Source organism: Urtica dioica, chromosome 2 (genome assembly GCF_054948205.1).
Source record: "Urtica dioica subsp. dioica isolate 48M chromosome 2, U.dioica_male_clone48M_v1_H2, whole genome shotgun sequence".
Classification (NCBI taxonomy): domain Eukaryota; kingdom Viridiplantae; phylum Streptophyta; class Magnoliopsida; order Rosales; family Urticaceae; genus Urtica; species Urtica dioica.
In genome coordinates, this window is record NC_142757.1 from 48,984,060 (window position 1) to 49,000,737 (window position 16,678).

General features: G+C 35.8%; 1 protein-coding gene across 1 annotated transcript; it reads left to right on the forward strand.

Annotated features, from left to right (window-relative positions):
• Positions 1-9,245: 9,245 nt before the first annotated feature.
• Positions 9,246-12,683, forward strand: FER (Malectin/receptor-like protein kinase family protein). Its single transcript, XM_089606969.1, has 2 exons — positions 9,246-9,475; positions 9,674-12,683. Exon 2 carries the CDS (start codon positions 9,824-9,826, stop codon positions 12,494-12,496), a length of 2,673 nt encoding a protein of 890 aa, XP_089463095.1. The 5' UTR covers positions 9,246-9,475; positions 9,674-9,823; the 3' UTR covers positions 12,497-12,683.
• Positions 12,684-16,678: the final 3,995 nt, after the last annotated feature.

The following is a 16,678-nucleotide window of genomic DNA, read 5'->3' on the forward strand; positions in this document are numbered from 1 at the left end:
ATCATGTCATGGCGTGATAAAAAATTTACCATGACGATTTTCTTCGTGGAATCTACATGAATTTCCTCGAGATCGCCACATCGGTAAAAATCATGTCATGATGGGATAAACATATCATTCTTCTCTCGTGGATTCACCATGCTATTACACTACATCTCATCCCGACGCACACATTCCAGCTGCGACGAGATACATTCCAAGACGGTTATTAACCATCGTATATACTCTCGACGCGACGATAAAATGGCATACTCACGATGAAACAGATTCTCGTCACGACAAAATTCGTTCTTGTCGCGACAGAAAACCATTTTTGAGCATTTTTCACGATGGAAAAAGACCGTCTTAAAATTCATGATACAAATTATAAAGTTGAAATAGGGGTGTCAATTCACGGCGGTCCTATTTTCGTTGTGTGAACTTACCACGACAGGGGATTCTACTAACCATCGTGAACTCCCACTTTTCTACTAGTGATTAAACTTTATAAATATATACCTTCGGTCCCAAACTTTAAACGATTCATTTATTTTATTTTTTCTCTTCTCTATCTTTCTTCATATCTCTCATATAATTTTTTTTATTATTAATTTTGAACATTTTTATTTTATTTCTTTAACTTGTGTTTAATTCTCTTCTGACATAGTTTCATAAGTTTTTTTTCAACAAATTTTATACATTGTTTTTTTTTTTTGTGAAAAAAATTAATGCGTTCTAGGGAAAAAATTGATAAAGAAAAACTTCTAAAAAAGCATGAAACAACTTCGCAAATCTCAATTATTTTAATATCCACTATCATGCTAATTAGCGAATGTGGTATTTGTTAACTTGCAATTTTTTGTCCGTTATGAGTTCTTTGGTGAGCTGATTCGATAATGGACGGTACAATAGTTTCTCGTCCATTATATAGTTGTGCACAAATTTTCTCAGTGCAAACATATCTAATTTTCTTCCTCACTCTTCCAACCTCTTGAACGGTCTCAAATTTAGATTTACCACTTAATTAGTTCCATCAAATCCTCACTATTGTACTCTAAACTGTATTACTTGGTTATATAACATTAAGAAATCAATCAAATTTTTGTATAGGATCTATCTATATACTTGTCACGTAGCATTCTTCACGATTTTTCTCTTTCATAGTCACTAGAATTCTTGTCCTCGCCACCGCCATCTTCCTCTTCTAATTAGGGATTATTCTGAAATTTTAAAAAACTTTCACCAAAATCCAATAAATGTTTTTATTCCAAAACTATGATTAAATTTGTCAATAAACAACGATTTATTGTCAATAAACACAGTTATTTATTGACAATATTGTCAACAAATGCTCATACTTTTGGAATAAATAGTACTTATTGAATTTTGGTAAAAAACTTTTTAAATAGTTATAGTTTTGGAATAATCTCTTCTAGTTTTGTAGGTGATATGACTGAATGTAAACTCACGTAGAAGGCTGTTGCTCATATTCACTTTATATTGTCATGAAATATATTTTTTAGGGTCTATTAGGTATATAGCCAATTTAAACGTTTGTTTTTGCAAAATAATCAACGTTTCGTAAATATAAGGTAAATAGTCACTGCATCTTATTTACGCTTATTTACAAGCGCCTATATTTTAAAAAAATATCCATAAATACCCAAAAACACTTGAACTTATTTATGGGTATTTTTGTAAAAATATACTTGTAAATAAAATGCTATGATTATTTTCCTAAGATTTATGAAACGATGGTTATTTTGCTTAACTCAAACGTTTAAATTGTCTATTTTGCTCATTTTTCGTTTTTTTTTTTTATGAAATTCGTTATCATACTTTTGAAATATATGGCTCTTATTGGATAATGAGGAAACACTACCAAGTGTAGTTTTGGAATATTCCTTATTGTCATTAGAGCTAACATCAACATAAGCCCAAAAAAAAAAAAAAAAAAAATCTAACGTGAACTCGTTGTCACCATTTGTATAGCTAAATGCAAACTCTGTGATTAGGGATAATACCCATATGCATAACTAATACTTTGGACTTAATGATTAGTGATCTCAAAAAATAGAGTTGATGCATATTAGGCATACCTATATGCATAATCAGGCCCGTCCAACATATACGAGGCTTTAAGCAAAAATAATAATAATAATAATTAGGCCTTAAGAAAACAAAGAAATAATGATATCTTAAATTATTAAATAATAATTTCGAACCATAAATATCTAAATAATACATATTAAGTGTGTCACTAAATTTTTTCTTGCTTTTTGTGGTATACAAAATGTACACATATATTTTGTCATCTCATCTTATTTTCATTATTGACGCTAAAATCTCAACGTACACGGTTCAAAATTCATTACAAAACCTAAAATTGATATAAGAAATTGCAATTGTAAAGCATTTCAGACCCAAAGGTATATTTTTCTTTTACCCGAAAAAACCTCCAGTTATAAGAAAATAGCTTGTTTACGTATTAGTTTTTATTAATAATATGCAATCATGTGGCGTTTCCTAAATCGTAATTGGTCTATCTCAAGCTCGCGCTGACATTTTTTTTTTGTTCTTGAGAGAAATGCTTATTCAAGTATATTCGCGTGTAAAGTTTTGTTCCGATATTAATAAAGATCAGTAAAAGTGAATAACCCTAAAAAAAATACAATCAGCTATGAATATATAAGACTCGAGGACAAATAAAAATATATCACTCAAGAGGGTCGCTTTTTTATTTGTTTATTAGTTTGGACCCATTGCATCTGCAACGCTAATATGAGAAAAAGTGAGCCTATCTTTCACTCAATTACAAAATTAACCTGAAAAATGGGACCTATTTTTTACTCACAATTTTGGAGCCCTAAGCAATTGCTTAGCTCGCTTAAGGGTTGGACCGGCCCTGTCCATAATCATTATTGGTCGTTCTCTCGGAAATAAAACGAAGTGTGGGTGATAATCTCATCAACAACAACAATAAAAATACTTAAGAGTTTCCATTTTCACGAAGAAGTTATTCAAAAAAATGTACTCACCTACATTCGCCGCTTCGGGCTATGTTCGCTGTTCGAACTCGACAAATCAGTAAAATCTAAGAAAAAATTCCAAACTTTCTCGACGTGGGTTCATGAAAAACCTTTTGAATTTCTTTTACATAAAGCATAAACCCTTGGAAGTTATGCCAAATTCAATTTTTTTTTCAAGATTGCCTTCATGTGGAAGAAGACATGTGAGATTTCCCTAACAGGACTAACTTGCTAAAATCAACAAAAGTTAGTGATGATATTTCCTTAAAAGAATGTAAGTTTAAAAATTCTTTAAAAATAAAAAATAAATGGGACACGTGGCCTAATGCCCCATTTCTATGTAACTTTGTTATTCAAATCACTCGCAAAAAAGCTACACTTGTTCACATTGCTTAAATACTTTCATGTCGTTTATGGGCATTCACATTGTTTATGTACTGATAGAAATATTTTAAATATACAAATAAAATAAAATTTAACTATTTTTTCTTTTATACCATTTTCCTTCATTCATACATTCACACATGTAATGTACAATTATTTAAATTAAATATATAACCACAAATTATATTAACAAATTTTTATATCTAAAATAATGAAGACATTCAACCATTTTTGAAGATTAAATCCATGCCCTCACGGCCTCGCATAAGACGACCTCATGGAAAAAAAGACATTTGCGCCTTTCACTCGTATACATGAAATTTATACACGATTTATCTACGTTGTCATATACATGAAACTTATGCATGATTTATCATTTTCAGTGTTTTCTTTTCAAGTTAAGTGCTATATGTTTGTTTTATATAGTTCGTTTAAGTAATGGTCGTTTTAAGCAATGGTTGTTGTTTAATCCCTCACGCAAAGGTCTTTTGGGATTTAGATTTTTTTTTTTTTTTTGGCTCAGTATACCCTATTTCAAGTTTGTTATCACGATAATAGTTTTCAATAAATTATATGTACATGTAGGTTTTATTGCGAAAAACATTAAAAAAAATAATAATTGAAAAAGTGTATCCACTGTTTTATCTAGATGTTTCTTATTATGATGTTCTTAACAAGTTATGTAACACCGGTAAATCAACAGATTAACAAGACAATTAAAACTATAAATAAATAAAGAGACAAGTAATTGGTAACTCAATTCTGTCAATCGTGCCTACTTATGCAGGGATGCTATCCCGGTAGAAAGGAACTTCACTTTCATATAGAATAAGTATAACCGGTCCAATCTGAATGATCACATTTCAAACACCCTTACTTCAAAATTACCTTAGTGAATTCCGACTCATGCTCCCCTTGAAGTAGAGTCCCCTCACTTCCACTCAACTCACTCAGGCTCCCCCAAGTGATTGATCAACTCACTTCCCCTGTACGTGATCTACAATACCACAATAACAAACCCAACTTTGTCGATTGCACGAACAACGGCAATAAAGAACAAGACAAAATTAAACCACACAAAAATAAAGTGTTTTCGCTCAAACAATCTCTCGAGAACTCTAAATGTGTAACCGGACTTCTGAGGGTAGACTTTCTCCTTTATTATTGAGACCTAGCTACGAGAATGATAACAATGGCGGAAGAAAGTGTTTGAAAATTTTATAGAGAAAACTGAATAACCTTAAATTCTCATTTAACAATTATAAAAGCTGAGACTGGTATATATAAGCAGTCCAGCGTGTAAAAACTAACAAAACAGTCTATCACACAAGAGAAATGCTCACGAATAAAACATTACACGTGTACATTCAGACTCAAACAAAACAAGGTAAACATGTGAAGGTAAAGCGACCACGTTTTAGTCTTGTTCCTCAATACTCCCCCTCAAGCGATACCAAACAAATCTTTTAGGTAGAGCTTGGATAAATCCAACGTTAACGCTGGTGCCGGCAAAGGTTTTGTAAACATGTCTGCAAGCTGATGATGAGTCTGTATAGGCAATAGTTTGATTGTACCAGCATTCACGTGATCCCCGACAAAGTGAAGATCAATCTCCAAATGCTTTGTATGTCATGAAACGCATGATTCGAAGTAATGTGAATTGGTGCTTGATTATCATAAAACAGAACTGTTGATTAAGATGAAGATATCTTGAAATCTCTCAATAACTCTTGTAGCCATATGATTTCACTGGTGGCAGAGGCTAAGGACCTGTATTCCGTTTCCCCATAGCCATATCATTTCACTACAGCTATATGATCTCTCAGAAACTCTCTCAGTTGTTTGCTTCTTAGACTTCCATTAAACCAAAGAGTCTCCGATAAACATACAAAAACCAGTCACAGAACGCCTTGTATCTTGGCATGTACCCCAATCTACATCAACAAACCCCCTAATTTGTGATGAGGATTGAGCAGAGAAAAACAAACCAAGTCCTGCAGCAAAGGAGAATGAGAACAATGCCGGAAGAAAGTGTTAGAACGCAGATAGCTATGATACCATACTGCGACCTAGCTACAAGAATGATAACAATGGCGGAAGAAAGTGTTTGGAAATTTCAGAGAAAATTGAATAACCTCGAATTCTCATTAAACAATAAAATAAATAAAAAATCTGAGACTGGTATATATAAGCACTCCAACATGTACAAACTAACAAAACGACATATCACACAATAGAAAGGCTCGCGAATAAAAACATTACACGCGTACAATCAGACTTAAACAAAACAAGCTAAAGAGATGAAGGTAAAATGATCATGTTTTAGTCTTCTTCTTCAATATTTATAGGAGTCGAAACCTAGCAATTGACGCCTTGCTATAGTTTCTCAATTTTATCGCCAAGTTCTGATTCGGTGGAGAGACAATCGAAAGCGAATCAAACTAAATATAATAGACTTACGTAGAATATCCATGAGAATCGGATCTGTCACAATATTTGCCAAGTAGCACATGTCACAGCTGAAATGGTCTAAGACCGTAGAGAACATCTTGAGACAGTTTTGTCAAAATACAAAAACAACCAATTCAACATAACGACAAAAGTGTTAGAGTAGCCTATCATTGCAAAATAAAGAGCAATTAGTGCCATTTTTTCAAAAATTTTGGAAAAAAAATACCATCCATTTTTTTTTTCAATTTTCAACCGAAGTACTTACTTGTTGTTTGTGTATATTACAATCGTCTCATGATCCCATATTGTTGGGAATTGAGCAGTGTTACTCCATTTTATTGAGTGGTAGACATATTTGTCACATTTTAATGAATTATATCGTAACACTACTCATGGTTGCGAATTTTCCTTCAGATCTTGAGGAAAAAAAATCAATGATTTGGGTATTTTTTTTAAAAAAATTAGTCGAACTAAGCCACTTGAAACATCGAAATTGTAATCTAGCCAACGTTTCGTCCAAATTTTCACTCTAGCAAAAAATGATGACGTGTCTTAATTATGTAAGATGTTAATTACTATAATATCCTCTACTAGAATTTGCTTACAAAACTTGTAGCCCACGTTTGATCAACCAAAATTTTCGAAGTTAATACACGTGTATATATTTAGAATTAAAAAAAAAAAATCTATATTTGGCAAAGTTGGTTATTGAGCGTATATTTCTTTCTAATTTTTTATTGATCTCCGCTGCTTTGTTAATTTATGTTAATTATGGTAAATTTACATATGTGTAGGTAGAGCACGTGTATATATTTAGAATTTTAAAAAAAAATTCTATATTTGGCAAAGTTGGTTATTGAGCGTATATTTCTTTGTATTTTTTTTGTTAATCTCTGCTGCTTTGTTAATTTTTGTTAATTTCCGTTTATTTTACTTACAATAAACTTCGGCTGGCTGAAACGTTGGCTATTATTTGGTTTCTATGATTTATGTTACATAAGGGTATTTTCGATTTTTTCTAACCGTTTGTTTCTGTAAATGGCTAGATTGCAAAATTTACCAAACGTTGGCTACATCCTTAAAACCATGTTTGAAATTGGTTACGTTGCTAGATTACCCTTTTTTTTATTTGAAAGTTTTGAAAAATCGTTGAAGCTTAATCTGTGAGGTAGATTTAGATTAATTGAGGTTTTTTTTTTCATAACCACGAGTTTCTCGCCTAAAAAATATTGATTATTTTGGAGTCTTAGGGACAAGCACGTAACATCACAAGTTTGGGAAAACAAAAGAGAAAAAGACAACAATTTATTGACTTCAATAAATTCATTGTTCAATTCGAGTTTCATTTACCTAATTCCTTTATTCGAAGCTTTTATTTTGTAGATTATTCTAATTAGTTAGCTTTTTGTTTTTCTATTTTTGTGCTGATTTATTTTCTTAGAACACAAAAATTATTGTTATTAACGGCATGAAATAGCTAAATAACTACTCTCAATTGAAATTATACTCAACTATTTAAATATAAGAGAATTGGCCAAATTCATGTCTACATCTCTCCACGAGGCGTCTTACTTTAACTTTAGCTATTTTCTTAATTTTTATATAGTTAGGTTAAAAATTTAACGTAGGAAATAGAAATGGGGTATATGTCTAATTGATAAGGTTGTTTTTTTACGTACTAATAATTTATATCCAAATCCGAATTGTTGCGAGTTCTCAAGTATTTTCTAATGATTCTGTGTGTGTGTGTGTGTTTATGTTGATTTATAGGTTTGATGGAGTAGCTGGGTGTTAAGGCCATTATTGACTCATTTCTCAACTTTTTGGAGCATTGGAGAGTCGAAATACGTCAGAAGGGAGTGTTGGCCAAGGAGAAATGAATTATATGGCGCGCAATGCACAATTGTTGCACCAAGCTCCTAAGAGCATCTCTAAGGTTTGCACGTTCTTTGCACACATTTTCATGCGGCGTGCAACACTTTTGCACGCCATATAGAACACCCCTCGATTTCAAAAGCACACAGATCAAAAAATTATTATCTACAATTTTAAATCATTTAGAGCTCTTTGATTCCATCGAAGTGCTCATATGACTCCAAAAACCCATTGAAAACACATGTAAAACAAATTAGAGACCAGAAAATACATCTTGCCTCTTTTTTTGTTTTTGTTTTTAGATTAGTTTTTGCTTTGTTTGGAAAAAAATTGGAAGAGAAGGAGATTTGGGAGAAGAAACACTTTACCACTGTTCGCACCATCGTCAATTATAGTTTTTCTTCTTCCCTTTATATTTAGTATTCTCATGAATTTTATGAACATTGTTTTGAGATTATTTTCCATGACTTTTACGTTTTCAATTTCTTTGAACTTGTTACAAGCTTTGTTGGCACTGCTAATTCTTCTTCTAGTCTTATAATTGAGTTTGAAATATGTTGTTCAATGTTCTTCATCTTACGGATATTTGGAAAGATATCGAGATCACTGAAACTGAACCGATTCAGTGCTATTAAATCTTCTTAGACTATTGCTAAACATATTGAACCTTGTCACCGCAGCTACTATAAATCATCGACCTTGTATCGTGAAGAAAATATGATTATCGACACTCTCAGCAAATATAATCACTCTCTTGATCCTTGCAAGATTTTAGATTCTCATGTTTTTACATCTTAATGACAATTATTGTATTGTAAAAAATTGTACGCGATATAGATATCACAAAACATATGTGTAATATGTACTTCTTAATCTTTCTTTAATTAATTTAAATTTATTTGTTTTTATTTTTATTTAGAGCACTTTAAGAAAATATCTTGGTTCCATCCACGTTTAAAAAAAAAAAAAATTCCTAGATGTAAATTAGTTTCATTAAAGCTTTTATGTAACTGAATACCCTCAAATTATGTCATTCGTGTTGTCACTAAAAAAAGAAAAGGAAAAGAAAACGTAGAATACAAAAATCTTTTGGACATTTATACGAAACTAAAATATTTGTAATAATCAAGGAAAGGCACTAGCACATGCATTAGGAATAAATAGTTCTTCAAATTTTCAAAAGAAAATTAGGCCTATTTATATAAATGATAGAAAATACAGCTTTTAAACGCGACACAACAAAATATTTATATAAATAAACCCACTAAATGAAATTAATTTATTCTTTTGGTAACGCGTTTGATAATGTATCTATCTCGCACTTGGTCTTAGCACACACTGAGCTGTCAAGCGGACCAATCATAATCCTCTAGGCTCTAACTGGCAAACTCCACAAACACCGAATCGCTAAATTACCCCAGGCCTTTCAACCACCCCACCAGTTATTTTGCGGAAAAATAAGGGCATATTAGTCATTTAAGAGACGAAGCCGGTCCAAATAAAAAGAACACGATTAAAAAATATAAATAAAATGAGTAAATAAACAGAGAGTTGTAGGAGAGTTATGTTCTCCTTCTTCTTCAAGTCAGACGTTAGTTTAACTCTTAATAATTTCAGTTTCTGTCTCTAAAAAAGTCTCTCAGTTAAGAAATTTTTCGATTCTTCCGAGTCGACTCAGTGAGTTTGTTCATTGTTCGTCCGGTCGTTCGATTTTATCCTTGCTCCGTGATTGTCGGCGTTCGTATGAAGTAATTGAGGTAAGATAAAGCTCAATCTATTACAAAAGCTAAGATCTTCTTTTTAATTTTTTTTTTGGGGAAATATTTTCCTTTTATTTCAGTTTGTTTTGTTTCTATTTCCGATTGACTAGGGGTTTGACTGCAATGCAGTGAAACTTCAGTCTTCTCTACTCGCGATCTTACAGAATTCTGAAATTTTGCTTATTTTTTGTTCAGTCATTGTCTTCGAAAACCCTAGGTTTCGTTCATGGTCGGGTCGTGATATCTCTGAGTCGATCGTTGGTTCTGAGATCTCGCTTCTAAGTTGAAGTAGAAGAAGAAGAAGAAAGAAGTTCGGATCTCGATCTCCGATACAAAGAAGTGTCCATGAAGAAGTTGGAGAATTTTAGGGCTTTGTTCGTCCTAATCTTTCTCTACGCGATTAGCTTCTCGGCCGATCTGAGCTCGGCGCAGAGCTACGTCCCCGCCGAGCAGATCTTCCTCAACTGCGGTGGTCCGACGGAGAAGGACTCCGACGGGAAGTCATGGACGTCGGACATCGGGTCCAAGTTCTTGAAAAAAGGCGATAACTCGACGACCTCTCAGGCCTCGACTCAATCCCCTTCGGTCCCGACCGTCCCTTTCATGACTGCGAGGGTATTTCAGTCCGAATTCACCTACAACGTCTCTGTAGCTCCGGGCCGGAAGTTCGTCCGGCTCTACTTTTACCCGGCGTCTTACAAAGGCCTCAACACCACCGCCGGAGTTTTCGACGTCACAGCTCAGTCATTCACTCTCCTCAGAAACTTCAGCGCCGTCCAGACCGCCGAGGCGCTGAACTACGACTCCTTCGTGAAGGAATACTCGGTCAACGTCGAGACCACGGCTCTGACTCTCACTTTCAAGCCGTCCTCGAGCGTAGCGAACGCATACGCGTTCGTGAACGGGATCGAGATCGTTTCCATGCCCGACATGTACACCTCCGACGGGACAACTCCGGTCGTGGGTCAGTTGACGCCGATCATTATTGACAACACCACCGCTCTCGAGAATGTTTTCCGGTTGAACGTCGGAGGGAACGACATCTCTCCGTCCGGCGATACGGGTTTGTTGAGGTCGTGGTATGATGATACTCCGTATCTCTACGGGGCGGCTTTTGGAGTTCCGGTCAGTGCTGATTCGAACGCTACGATCGGGTATCTCGAGCCGAGCCAAGCCTACATGGGTCCGATCAATATGTACTCGACGGCGAGGTCGATGGGGCCGAATTCTGCGATCAACAAGAACTTCAATCTCACTTGGATTCTGTCCGTGGATGCGGGTTTTTCTTACCTGGTCCGGCTTCATTTCTGCGAGATTACAGGTGTTATAAACAAGATCAATCAGAGGGTCTTTTATATATACCTCGGGAATCAGACAGCCACGGATCAAGCTGATGTTATCGCCTGGGGAGGCGGGAAAAGCATGGTCGGATTGCATCAGGATTTCATAGTCCTCGTTCCGAGGGGAGGGAGTCCCCAGAAGGACATGTGGCTCGCTCTTTTCCCGAACGTCGCTGCAAAGTCTGAGTACTACGACGCGATCCTCAACGGCGTGGAGGTTTTCAAGCTGAGCGAGTCGAACGGGAATCTCGCGGGGTTGAACCCGGTCCCGCTCCCGAAGCAGCCCGAGATCGACCCTTCCCGGGTCATACTGGCCAGCCAAGGAAAAGGGAAGAGCAAGACGGCGATCATCGCCGGAGCGGCGTGCGGAGCGATCGCTCTGGCGGCTCTGCTCGTTTTCCTCGCCGTGTTCGTGACTCGCCGGAGAAGGCAAGGGAAAGATTCGAGGTCGAGCGACGGTCCCTCGGGATGGCTTCCTCTCTCTCTATACGGAAACTCCCACTCGGCTGGGTCAGCAAAGACGAACACGACCGGAAGCTACACCTCGTCGCTGCCCTCGAATCTCTGCCGACACTTTTCATTCGCCGAGATCAAGTCCGCGACCAAGAACTTCGACGAGTCCCGAGTCCTCGGCGTCGGCGGGTTCGGAAAAGTCTACAAAGGAGAGATCGACGGAGGGACGACGAAAGTGGCGATCAAAAGAGGAAACCCTCTCGCCGAGCAAGGCGTTCACGAGTTCCAGACGGAGATCGAGATGCTGTCGAAGCTCAGACATAGACACCTCGTGTCCCTCATCGGGTACTGCGAGGACAACAACGAGATGATCTTGGTCTACGACTACATGTCCCACGGGACTCTCCGCGAGCACCTCTACAAGACCCAGAAGCCTCCGCTGCCATGGAAGCAGAGGCTCGAGATCTGCATCGGCGCGGCTCGCGGGCTTCACTACCTCCACACCGGAGCGAAATACACGATCATCCACCGCGACGTGAAGACCACGAACATCCTATTGGACGAGAAATGGGTCGCGAAAGTCTCCGACTTCGGGCTCTCCAAGACCGGCCCGACCCTCGACCACACACACGTCAGCACCGTCGTGAAGGGCAGTTTCGGGTATCTCGACCCGGAATACTTCCGGCGCCAACAGCTCACGGACAAGTCCGACGTGTACTCTTTCGGGGTCGTTCTCTTCGAGATTCTCTGCGCTCGCCCGGCTCTGAACCCGACGTTAGCGAAAGAGCAAGTCAGCCTCGCCGAGTGGGCCGCGCACTGCCACAAGAAGGGCATTCTCGAGCACATCCTCGACCCGTACCTCAAGGGCAAAATCGCTCCCGAGTGCTTCAAGAAGTTCGCGGAGACGGCCATGAAGTGCGTCTCGGACCAGGGGATCGAGAGGCCGTCCATGGGAGACGTGCTGTGGAACCTCGAGTTCGCTCTGCAGCTCCAGGAGAGCGCGGAGGAGAGCGGCGGAGAAGGGTTCGCCGGAGGAAAAGAGGACGAGTCCTTCTTGGCCTGCAAAGGGAAGAAAGACGTCGGAGAAGTCTCGCCGGACGTGACAGACTCGAGGAGCAGCGGGCTGAGCATGAGTATCGGTGGCCGGAGCTTGGCCAGCACAGATTCCGATGGGTTGACTCCGAGCGCCGTGTTTTCGCAGATCATGAACCCCAAAGGGCGTTGAGATCGGTTTCAGTTCATTTTTCCGGTTACTGGTGGGTTCTTTGGTTTTTTTTTTGTTTTTGTTTTTGTTTTTTTTAAGCTCGTTATTATGTTATTTGATCAAGTTAAATTATTTATGATTTGTATCTAAAGCTTGTTACTTTGAAGGATGTAAAAAATAATATTATGTTCATGTTGTTGCTGTTACACTATTATTACTAGTACTACTACTATTAATCTCTGAGGATAAAAGACATAAGTTTGGATTTTGGCTTCTAATTTTCCTTTTGTAATTTTCTTCTTGTCATATTAGGGGATATACTCGCTGTTATCATTGTTGTCTACACATTACACACATTGTATTTGTTGATATTTACAATAAATATTATTATAATTCGTATCATTACAACGTGGGTAGGGTCTACCATTATGCTATATGAGTTGTTGTCACATAGATCACACGTCTATATTGGAAATGAGACTTTGAATTCTTCTGTGATTTGAATCAGATGAGCAAGATCTAGTAATTTATTTTTTTTTCCTTCTTTTAATAGGTGCCCTACAAAAATGCATATGTATAATTTTATATGTAGAGCGGTTGGTGGTGGTAATATAGATTCCAATAAGCTGGCATTTGTGAGGTGGGAATAGCGTGACGCGCTTTGAAAAGAAGGAAAATTTATTCAGATAAAAAAAAAAAAAAAAAAAAAAAAAAAAAAAAAAAAAGAGGAAAATTTATCATTTATATCTAGACGTCTTCTCACCTTTTTGTTCTTTAATATTTTGATTGACTTTTTATGTTCTTAAATATATATGGATTGACATTTTATGTGCTTAAATATCAAAATAAGTGTAATATAAGTAGATAATATCATATCACAACGTGTATTTAAACATAAAAAAAATGAATATCAATAGCATTAACAGCGCGCCGATGCTCTCACATAAAGTGGATTCCACTTGTCATGTGGGTTCCACCAGTGTGAGTATCAGCGCGCTATCTCATATCAACGCTCTTCAAACATGGGTGTATGAAAATATATATCGTCTTTGTTAGAATTTCGGGATCAATATATAGAGTGTCTTGTTATAAAATTTCTTATTTAAGTCGTTCTAAAAGTTACTATTCAAGAATAAAAAATTTCTCTACATATTGAAAAAAAAAAGTAAGAACCAAAGCGAAACCAAAAATTTATTCTCCATGAACAAATACCCGACCATAATTTTGGTATTGTAATTTGGGCACAACTAAATAGAATTTTGATTGTGTTTTTCCATGTTTATGTGTTTAGAAACAGAGACCTTAGTCAATGAAAAATAATCTAAATTTTTATGCTTTTATTATGAATAAGTAATTCTCAAATGTAATATTGTCTATTTTTGTTTATGTCAATTTTAATAAATTATGATGCAAAAACATAATTTAACAATAAATAATAAGTGAGGTATAATTATGGTTGCCTTTCATTTATAATGATGATAGAATCATTGCTTAAAAAATTTAATTACCATAAATACTCGAGAGAAAATAAAAGATAAAATAACATGATATATTATAAAAAAAAAAAAATTAGGTATAAAATATCAATATAATGGATAAATATTCATAGATAGGGACGTACAAATAATATGGCATAAAACTCAAGTATTTTTTGCCGCTATTTTATCGTTAGTTTTTCATTTTAAAATAAAGAAAATTCTCTAAATAATAAAAAAAGTAACGGGCATAATTCTTCGTAGTTGTTCGTTGCTTCATCCCATAAAAGCAACATTTAATATTTTAATATCTTAATGTTAATGTATAATAAAAAATTCAAAAGTTGATATTTTTGTAATAAAATAATTATATAGACATACATGTTACAATTCGAATATGTATAATATATATTATGTTCTCTTTTGTGCAACTGTATTAAATCAAAATCAAAGGCGTGAAGACAACTAATTTGTCGCGTTGGATTTTTTATAAATATTTCTGTTTTCGTCTTAAGACACCTTCTTCTTCACCATAGAGCACTCATCGGTGCTTAAACTTTATAGTTCAATACATATTATAAGAAAAATGTATTTTAATGCAGTGTTATTTAATTATATTTGAAGTCTGAAACATAGATATTCCATTACTTTAAATTTCACATAGATATTTAAAAAAATGAACTAGCCATTCAAGAAAAAAAAAATTACTATCGGCGTAAAAAAATCTCATATAATATAACATCACTCTTTTTGTTTTAATAATAATATAACATCACTCTATGTTCAAAATATTAGAATAATATATTTATTTTAGGGGTATTTTAGTGTTAGCCTCACATCATATATCACCCGATTGTAAAAAAATTTCGTCCATTAAATTTGCTCATTCTCTATCTATCACGACTGCTAACGACACTCTTATGTCATTAGTAGGGATTGGATTTATTTGCACCCCAACGACGTCAGTTGGTCACTTATGTGATTTTGGTTTTTTAGTTTCGCTTTCTCGTTTTGGTTGTTATGTGCAGGACCTTCATTCCGAGAAGCTGATTGGGACAGACCGTAGGAAAGGGGGCTTTACATCTTAGATGAGCTGAGAGCTTCTAGCGCTGAATTGTCTTCTTTTCGTCTAAGTCATTCATTTTCTAGTTTTTATTTGTGGCACTCTCGTCTTGGACATATTTCTGGTTCTCGTTTAAAGTACATAGCATCCACATGAGCATTTGGAAATTTTCAGACTCATGATATATTTCAGATTGTTGTGGTTGTAAGTTAGCAAACTTTCATGTTTTACCTTTTCGCTAAAAGAGTCTCTGTTTCTCATGTGTCTTTAGACTTAGTACATTCTAACGTTTAGGGATCTTCACATGTTCCTACAAAGGGTGGGTCTCGGTACTATATCTCATTTATTGACGATTCTATTCGGTTTTGTTGGGTTTATCTTATGAAACATTGTTATGATTTTCTTGGAATTTGTCATATGTTTTGTGCTTTTGTTAAAACTCAATATTATGCTGTCATTAAATGTTTTCGTTGCGACTTAGGTGGTGAATATACGTCTAGTCATTTATCTGATTTTCTTGCTTCTGATGGTACTTTCCATCAAACTTCTTGTACCGACACACCATAACAAAATGGTGTCACCAAGAGAAAACATAGACACGTCTTTGAAACAACTCATTCTTTCCTCTTGCCTACACATGTTTTAGAGAGTTTTGAAGGGAAACCGTTCTTATTGCCGTTCACTCCATAAACAGAATTTCATCCTCCATTACTTTAGGTTTGTCTCCCTTCCAAAAACTTCATGGTCATGCTCCTGATTATACTTTCTTGAGGGTCTTTAGTTCTGCTTGTTTTTTTCTCCGACCTTATGTCGAACGAGTAAACTAACCCCTCGTTCTGCTCTTTATTTCTTTCTTGGTTATGGTGAAGGTCAAAAGGGATATCGTTGTTATGATCCATTTAGTCAAAAACTTATGTCTCTCTTCATGTTGTGTTTCTTGAACATATCCTTTTTTACTTCATTCCCTTAGATACTCCAAATTTGCACAAGTCTATCTCACTCGCATTGTTCCTTTTGAGTCTTGTATGATTGATACTTCTAACCCTACAAATTATCAACTTCAGCTTATCGATATTCCCCCTACTCCTACTGCCTCCCAAGATGAAGCTTCGACGAGTGTGGATTCAACGCCTCCCCATCATCCTTCTCCACCTCGTTACCCACAACGAACCCATAATTCCACTCAGTTACCTAATTATGTTTACTCCACATACTCCACCTCTTTTCTTTCCTTCTTGACTTATATCCACCAACTCTCTGAGCCATGTTCCTATAAATTGGCTGTTCTTGACCCCATTTGGCAGCAGGCAATGCTTGAAAAACTATATGGATTGTACAAGACAGGTACTTGGGAAATTGTTCCTCTTCCCGAGGAACGTAATATTGGTTCTGGTTAGGTCTACAAGATCAAAACTAAGTGCGATAGGACTGCTGAGCGATACTGTGACGACTCGGCTTTCCGGACCGTCTTACTTATCTTACTTTTAAACTTTCTTTAGAAAAATTGAGATAATTTTTTTTTAAAACATAACTTAAAATATAAAGTTTGAAAACTCATGACCAAAAAATAAATTTTTCATTTAAAAACTTGATGAACGAAAATAACCAAAAAGTCGAAGTTGTATAATCGAAAATCAAAACAAAAAATACGATTGTACTTTTAAT

Excerpts from the sequence above, each read along its gene's own strand:
- FER (XM_089606969.1), top strand. The coding sequence starts at position 9,824 with ATGAAGAAGTTGGAGAATTTTAGGGCTTTGTTCGTCCTAATCTTTCTC.